This window comes from Helianthus annuus, chromosome 5, assembly GCF_002127325.2.
Source record: "Helianthus annuus cultivar XRQ/B chromosome 5, HanXRQr2.0-SUNRISE, whole genome shotgun sequence".
Lineage (NCBI taxonomy): Eukaryota > Viridiplantae > Streptophyta > Magnoliopsida > Asterales > Asteraceae > Helianthus > Helianthus annuus.
Window position 1 is genome coordinate 104022346 of NC_035437.2, and position 9513 is coordinate 104031858.

Below are 9513 nucleotides of genomic sequence, written 5' to 3' on the forward strand. Positions count from 1 at the left end.
GGGTACATGCACCAATCGGTCTTTGTCCCGATTATTTGAGTGTTACGTGCATTAGGTCCAAGGCTTGATACTAGTTAGAAAAATTGAAATTTATATATTATTTTTCGAAACTTAAATCTTAATAAAAGAAACGGTATAAAAACATATTTGTTTTCTTATGAAAAGTAATAGTGTTTCTTTAAATTTAATTAAATGGTTAATTATATAAGGAATTAACACCTTGCATTACCTTAATTTATCCTTAAACGAAACAAACATGTGAAGTAAAATATAGACAATACCATGCATGCATAAATCAAACAACTCAATATTTGTTTCTTTTGAACTTAATTTCTTTGGGTATATTAAAATAAAAGAATATTTAATTCATCTTGAAAATAAAAGTTATAAACCCTTCAAGTTTCATCAACTTGTACCATACGTTATTGTGTAAGTACATTAAGTAGTGAAACCCTAGTGTTTATCAAACTCCTAAACACCTTTTCACTTCCACTCTCAATTCCATCAATACATTCCTCCATACTTTGCATCATTTTCTTGTTCAAATCTTCATCTCCATAATTTCTCAAGCTCCAAATACCATTCTCTAGTTCTTTTATCCCTTTTTCCCTCTTTGCTTTTTTCAATCCCATCATCCATGATGTTTTTCGGGTCTCAAACGACTCGTAAATCCCACTAAAAACCGCTTCTGATATAATGATAATCATTTCAATTACTTCTTTTATCACTCCAACAAGTTCGAGATCAACATTCTGATCCGATCCGGTTACATCATTTGGATGCAACCGGATCGTCTGGAGAAATGGCATGAGCTTAGATATTTCTCCACCCGATTTTTTTAAGCCCTTTAAGCACACAACCTTTTTCAACGCGTCTTTTCTCTTTGTTGCGAGTTGCGCTGTGATGATGCATTGTTTCAACGTCGAGATTTGCATCTGGAAGGTTCCATAGACATCCACCATCACGAGGAAGTCTTCTAGAACCTTCTCCACCCAATCAGGGTGGCGACGCAGGGAGTCTCTTGATGGCGCTAGGTCAAGTAGGTCATCAAGAGACTCTAGAATTACCCGTAAACGGATCAGGGCATCTGATACACGATCAACCTGAATTGATTGATCGGGTATCGTGTGGGATGCCCATTGGGATTTGAGTTGGTTGAGGTGGTATTTAAGTTGAAATAGTATAGGGTGGGACCTTGTTGGGAGACTAGTGGATCTAAAATGGATCCTTTTTCCGGGTATTTTAGTGGTGGAAAATGAAGGTGGCGGCGGCGGCGATGCGGTGTTGGAGAAAGAGACGGATCGCCTGAAATGGGCTACCATTTTTGGTGTCATCATAACTCGATGATATTCTTTTAGATATGTGGTTTTGTGATACAAGTATGAAAATGAATTGTGTATATATAATGTGGAAACTCAAAAGCGCGTTGATAAAGCTGGTTGCATGTGGCAGGTGCCACCGGTTAACAGATTGAAAATCGGTTGATTGTTTTTAAAAAAATAATAAAATACAATAGTGTTTGTTATATTAATAATTTAACTGAAAATATTAATAATGGGCCTTAAACTAATAATTGAAAAAACTAAAGGTATATCTGGTCTATATAAAAATAACTAATATCGATCTCTCAATAAATTATAATTTGAAATTACTAGATTTGGAATTTGTGGAAGATAATCATGTTTGGTTTGTGTTGATGTTATTCTAGTTGGTAGATGCACTTGTTTTATAGGGAGACTTCTGGTAACCAACGAAAATATTTTAGTATAATCGTTGTAAAGAGTAGGAGTATTATTTGTGGTTCAAAAAAATGATGTTAGACCAGGAGGTGTGGTATACCGCCCTTGGCCAAGTCAGTATTTTTGGCGCCCTACAACGCCCCTCCCCCATTTGCCGCCCGCCCGGGGGGGGGGGGGTAGAAGATCTGTTGGCCCAGTAACGAGCGGTAAACGACTCTGTTTAGTGGTCCTATTCAACCGTTTGGCGTACGCTAGTTGCCAAATTGTTGTTGTACACTTTTGTAATCCAGAGAAACCAACTTTGTGACTAGCACTTTTTCTTTGTGTGAAAAAAAGGAATTCGCCCGCAAGATCGTTAGAAATTTTAAGGAAAAGACGACGGCTCATACAAACCTACGCTTAAACTAGACATCATCGTACAACGGATTTTCACAAAAATAATCTTGCATTAGACGTTCATGAGCACCTAACCGATCTCGTTCAAGAGCCGGTTGTCTGGTACGCGATGTAGAGGATTGGACTTCTACTCGCAAATAATTAATCGTCTCCTGCGTAATTGCGATAATCATATCGTCAAAGAACACTGTCGGATGAAGAGCTCGACGAATGAGATGACATTCTTAAAAATGATCGGGTAGAATTTATGTGTTTTTTGTGATTTGTGTGTGTTTTAGTTTGTGAATGGTGTGTGTTTTAGTTTGGGATAGGTTTGTATATATATATATATATATATATATATATATATATATATATATATATTTGAATTAAAAAAAAACTTTTTTTCAAATTCCAAACTTTGGCCAACGTTCATATTTGACCAACCCACCTCGATCCTGCCATTTGTCTTCGTTACCATGCTGGCGAAAAAAACATGTGTCCCGGTTTAACTAGCTCGGTATGGGTGATGGCGCCTCGGGGGCACTATCGGTGGTGAGGTGGCGGGGTGGCGCCTTCCCATACCCTCCGACTTGATTGAATGAGGGCGACGAAGGTGTCGACAACGACAATGGTGGTGACATCGGCATGGATTGGTGGAGGCGGAAGCAATGACGATGATGTTGATGAAAACATTATTAGCATTGTGGGCAACGGTGGTGGAGATGTTAAATGAGTGAGAGTAGTCGCGGATCTAAGAACTTTTTTCACTGGGTTCTTTGTCACACCCCAACCGATGGCGGAAACATCGGAGTGAGACGAAATAGATTGCTCGAGACATCATAACAATAATAATTGTGATAAGTATTAAAATAATAAATTTCATTCCATTTCTAAAAAGTCAATTACAAGGATTTGAAGCAAATACAACAACATGAATAATGAAATACAATACAATAGGAGTACAAAATTTAAAGTGTGTATCTAAGCATCCTACTAGATTCCATGCATCAACAACATCATCGTTTAACCTGCAACATGTTTTAAAAGAATAGTTCAATACAAAAGTATTGGCGAGTACACTAGTTTTAGACTCGCAACATATGTATAAAAAATGTTTTCAATCCAACATAGCAATTTGGTATACAAGGTCAAACTATCATGCAAAACTAAAAGTCAAACCCAAGTGTCCACAATAATAATAATAGCATTCCTCGATATAGCAATATCGAGACCGTAACGTATTAATAATAGCATCCCTCGATATAGCAATATCGAGACTGTAAAGAATATAACTTAACAAAACCCTGTTGGGTGGTGTGCTACTCCTATAGCGCTATAATTGTTAAGGCGGGTTAACAAGTATGAATTCTAGCATGAACTTAAGCATAACAAAGCATGTATAAGGATTGATTGAATAAAGCATGTTTGTGAATCGTGTATTTTAACAAGTAAAACATGTTGCACCCAAAGTGTATTAAAAGGAAAATGGGTCAAGTGTACTCACAAAATTTGCTAAGTTTTCCGATTATCCAAGTATCGACGAGTTAATGAGATTTAGTGTATGAATGGGTTTGGATTGAAGATTAAGGGATGTGTAGATTTGGAATTTAAAGTATAACAAAATAAGTATACACGAAAATAATCATCTAGACTTAGTACTCGTTCTTGACACTATAAAACTCATAGGGGTTAGAATGATTTCATAGGTTTAATACCCATTAGAATTGTAACAAGTTATTAAGTCTTAGATGAAGTAATCTAATACTTTGACAAATGAGCACAAATTCATCATCAAAGGTTCGATTATTTGGATAATATATAAGTATTATATAATGTTCATATTGTCATATAGATCAAGCATGAGGTAAGAGGATGAATCCCCCATTTAGGAACCCCTTTGTTTATCATATAAATCATGTAGCAGGTAGGAAGAACAAGTCTTCCATTTAGGTACCTCTAGGTGTGAACATCACTTGTGGGTTAAACCCTTGAACAAAACAGAAAGTTTGTGAGGTTTACACCTCTGATTTTACATGTCTCAACCTTGTTTTTAAGCCTAACTAACCATAGATGTGGTTATAAGCCTAGGGACATTGGTTTGAGATGAGATAACTCAAGTTTAAACAAGATTTAACAAAGTTTGATTCAAAACAGAAACATCAGTCCACTTTGGAGCCTTTTTGGCGACATTCCAGGCTCTGGTTCTCCAGGGAAAACCTATGGAAACATTGCTAAGGTTAATCTAGTAAGTAGGAAAAAGAATCAAGAAAAAACGTTAAGAAATGAGTGAGTTATGCTCACTTTTGTATGAAGGTATGAATCTGTCTTGTTCACTGAATTCAGCTGCGATTTGTGTGTGTTTGAGAGTGATTAGAGGGTGTAAAGAAAGTGAAAATGCTTGGATAGCACTTGGGTTTTAAAGGAAAGGGTTAGGGTTGGTTAGGTGACTTAATTAATGCTAAAAACACACTTTGAAAGCAACAAAACAGCCAATCCCGTGCGAGCTGGTGGGCTGATCTCGGATTCGAGTCCGTGGCGGGGCGCGGAGGACCAGGCCAAATCCGTCGCGGGTAGCCAGGGACCATCAGATGAGAAATTGTTTGATTTTATTACATTTCAGCCCCCTAACTTCCATAATTTGATGTTTCAAGTTGTTTTAAGGCTAAATTATGACATATAAGCATATTTTAAGGGTTTATCAAGTATCCTTAACATAAAGTAAGTGTAATGAAGTATGATTAAGCATATAAATGTTGAGATTAAGTATCGTATGCGTGCAAAAGGCGTATTATTCATGTCTTTCACGAATTTACAAATTTAGTTTACAAGAATTCCAAGTAAATCATCAATTGTTTCCCGAATTCGAATGTACAAACATGTATGAAGTATGTATAACACGAATTTAAAGAAATACGAGTTTTATTTATGATTCAAGTCTCGGATTTTACTGTAACACCCCCAAAATTCCACCTGCGGAAACCCCGCGAGGCGTGTTACGCATCAGAGTTCGAGCCACCAATCACATTGAACCAAGGATAAATATTTAAATAAGTCATGACATTAATTACTAAAATAAGATGTCAACATGATATCAATTCTCAAAAGTTGTGTAGCGGAAGCATGTAATAAATTATTTAGCAAATGTTTCGTAATAACACTTAAACCAATGTATCAATATAAGATAATCCGAAAGCCTCGATCCATGACCACTCCAACACTCCCAGATAGCAAGTCCATGTTCCAAGGTTAACGACCTACAAGCATGCAAACAAGTGTGTCAGACTACGCTGGTGAGTTCAAGGTTTTGTTAACGTGTTTTGTTACCAGATGTATGTTAATGCGATTCAACGTTGCGACACGATGTTGCTCATGCTAGATACCCTAGGGAGTGTGCCCATATGTATCCGGGGAGTGTGCCCCTTAACAACCCCAATGCTCCTAACCGAGCATTGGTAATGATCGACCCCATGTACAATAACCAAGACCCACTTTAATTGTTTACCCAAAGTTTCCCTTCCAAATGTTTACCAGTTGTCCCAAACCACCGGGACGCATGCTAGAGAAATGCAATGAACTCACCTTGGTTTGCTCGGCAGATTATACCAAAGTTACTTGAATTAAGAGTAGTCAATCACGTCCTAACAGGGTTACCATACGAGTCAGGTTTTGACTTCGAGTAATGCACGTATGTATTACATAAGTTAACACGTTACAAGCACATATAGATTATGGCAAACACTCAACATACGATAACAGTCATAACATATCCAACTTGTGCAATTTATAAATCAGCCCAATAATATTCGGCCCAACATGTTGTGCGATCGGCACAACTTTGTGCGATCCACAGCATGTTGTGCGGTCCCATAAGCCCGACCCAAAATAAATAACACCGAAGTGATTTGTGCGGTCCGAGTGTCCTTGTACGATTCCGGACGAGTTGTGCGGTTGTAATTGGGCTTGTCCGGCCCAATCAGACTAACTACACTTTGTGCGATCAGCTTTATTACCCAGCCCAAGTCTACTCACCCGGCCCAACAGTTAACAACATAACATTTGTGCGATCCAGTAGCCTTGTGCGACTGGATGGGTTGTGCGATTGGATCAGCTTGTGCGACTGATCTACTTGTGCGAGTGGACCTCTTGTACGATTAAGAGATCTTGTGCGACCGGTTCAAACATTCCGATTATCAAGCAATCGGTTACAATTTCCAATTAATTCCTTTTGACCAATTTCAATAGTTTCCAAAACTATAATCTATCAATTAACAACTAACAGTTTCAAGTCATGCTAGTACTCGATCAAACAAGCAATTAAATCACGAATTCGTATGAACCCTAATATAATTATATGAATAATAACCCGAGATTCTCGATCATAAGCATCTAAGGTTCAATTATCAAATAACAATCCAATCAACAGGACATGATATCCGGGTTAGCATCTACTCGGTTTTATATTAACATACCATCCGATTCATGTGAATCCTATAGCCGGTTAACAAACATTTGGTTTACAATCAACTTAACAAAGATCCAAACAACATATAACCAATCGACTACCTTCAAAGCACCCGATTTACATCAACATCATTACATAAACATCATGTAAAACACATCGATCATAACATCATCAATAATAAAACAATAACATAATACTAACCGATAAGAAGATAGTAAACAAGAATCGATTCAACGAGTGGTCTTGGTGCCGTCGGTTTCGAAGGAGGGATGAGAGAGAGCTTAGGGTTTTGGTGTGTGTGGGTGTTTAGTAACAAATGGGGAGTATACACCCTCTCCATGTGTTATGCGACCTAAATAAGGAGTGGGCCGAACCCTCAATGGGCTGCCCATTGATCCGAATACAAAGTGTAGCCCAAATGGGCTTGTGCGATCGAGTGGTGTTGTGCGTTTGGGCCATTATATACATACATACATTTCATTACACACAACACAAAATCATAACAATCAATAATTATAATAGTTCACATAAGCATGTATCGTTACACAAAATAGGTTCGAATTGCGTGTTGTCACAGTATCCCCAACTAAAAAGAAATTTCGTCCCGAAATTTGGTATGCACTCACTAACGTAAGCTATATTGTTCACTAGTTTTCCTGGGGTGTCACATCATCCCCCACTTGAATGGGAATTTCGTCCCGAAATTCAATAGTTGCATCAACATTAAGTTTGCTAGGTTTTGCCTGATCTTTGGGGAACAAATGTGGATACTTAAGTTTCATCTGGTCCTCGCGTTCCCACGTGAACTCTGGACCACGTCTTGAGTTCCAACGAACTCTCACAATCGGTATGCGGCTGTGTTTACGAACTTTAACTTCCCGATCCATAATCTCAATTGGTTCTTCGACAAATTGCAATTTGTCATCTATCTTCAGCTATTGAAATGGTACCACTAGTGTTTCATCAGCCAAACACTTCTTTAACTGCGATACGTGAAACACATCATGGACATTACCCAACTCAGCGGGTAATTCCAACCTGTAGGCCACCTTTCCAATCCGTTCTGAAATTTTGAATGGTCCTACATAACGAGGGTTTAGTTTGCCGCGTTTCCCAAAACGCACCACACCCTTCCAGGGTGAAACTTTTAACATAACGCGATCATTAACTTCAAATTCCAGCGGTTTACTACGCTTGTCAGCGTAGCTTTTCTGGCGGTCGCGAGCTGCGGCCATACGGTTTCGGATCTGCACAATGCTTTCTGATGCCTCAAGCACAAACTCAGGGCCTGTGATCTGACTATCACCCACCTCAAGCCAGCAGAGAGGTGAACGACATTTCCGTCCGTACAGTGCTTCGAACGGAGCTGCCTTAATACTTGTATGGTAGCTGTTGTTGTAGGAGAACTCTATCAATGGCAAGTGTTTCTCCCACCCTTTCCCAAAATCAATCACACATGCCCGCAACATGTCTTCAAGTGTCTGGATGGTGCGCTCGCTTTGACCATCCGTCTGCGGGTGATAAGCGGTACTCATGTCGAGTTAGGAACCGAACGATTTATGCATTGACTGCCATAACTCTGAAGTGAAACGTGGATCTCGATCTGAGATGATAGAAGTTGGTACCCCATGTCTAGAGACCACCTCCTTAAGATACACTGCTGCCAGCTGAGAGAATTTGTCTGTTTCCTTGATTGCCAGGAAATGTGCTGACTTTGTGAGTCGATCCACAATTACCCATATAGTGTCGTTTCCAGCCTGAGTCCTTGGTAACCCTGTAACGAAATCCATGGCGATCTGTTCCCACTTCCATGTGGGTATTTCTGGCTGTTGAAGTAGACCCGAGGGCTTTTGATGTTCTGCCTTGACTTTAGCACAAGTCAAACATTTGCTGACGTAGGTCGCTATGTGAGCTTTCATGCTGGGCCACCAGTAGGTAGTTTTCAAGTCGTGGTACATCTTATCTGATCCAGGATGTACGGAGTAACGTGACTTATGTGCCTCTTCCATTACAAGTTCTCGTAAGTTGCCATAGAGTGGGACCCAGATGCGTCCGGTTACGTAGTAAGCACCGTCTCCCTTTCGTTCTAATCGTTGCCTTGAGCCGCGTAAAGCTTCAGCTCGAACGTTCTCTGGTTTCAACGCTTCTAACTGAGCGTCTCGTATCTGGGAAGGAAGATTGGACTGGATCGTGAGTTGCAATGCTCGCACACGTCTAGGTGCATTATCCTTTCTGCTGAGGGCGTCAGCTACAACGTTCGCCTTGCCCGGATGATACTTGATGGCACATTCATAATCATTCAATAATTCAACCCATCACCGTTGCCGCATATTCAATTCTTTCTGGTCGAAGATATGCTGAAGACTCCTATGGTCGGTGTAGATGGTGCATTTGGTACCGTACAGATAGTGCCTCCAGATCTTCAACGCAAATACCACCGCTCCTAACTCCAAGTCGTGTGTCGTGTAGTTTTTCTCGTGAATCTTCAACTGTCGCGAGGCATAGGCTATCACCTTCTCGCGTTGCATCAACACGCATCCGAGGCCCTGAATCGAAGCATCACAATAAACCACAAAGTCCTCGGTACCCTCTGGTAACGACAAAATCGGTGCACTGCAAAGTTTCTATTTTAACAACTGGAAGGCCTCTTCCTGTTTCGTTCCCCAAGAGTATACCGTGTTCTTCTGTGTCAACGAGGTGAGAGGTTGTGCGATTTTCGAGAAATCTTTAATAAACCTCCGATAATATCCAGCAAGACCAAGAAATTGGCGCACCTCAGAGGGAGTCTTTGGCGCCGCCCAATTCTTAACCGCATCTACCTTCGCAGGACACACATGTATCCCTTTTTCATTGACAACGTGGCCAAGAAAATGTACTTCTCGAATCCAAAAATCGCACTTAGAAAACTTCGCATACAGTTGTTCCCTTCTCAAA

At 39.8% G+C, this 9513-nt stretch overlaps 1 protein-coding gene across 1 annotated transcript; it reads right to left on the bottom strand.

The window, feature by feature from the left end:
- Positions 1–422: 422 nt before the first annotated feature.
- Positions 423–1322, bottom strand: LOC110943463. Its single transcript, XM_022185212.1, has one exon. The coding sequence runs from the start codon at positions 1320–1322 to the stop codon at positions 423–425; it is 900 nt and encodes a 299-aa protein (XP_022040904.1).
- Between the last annotated feature and the right edge of the window lie 8191 nt (positions 1323–9513).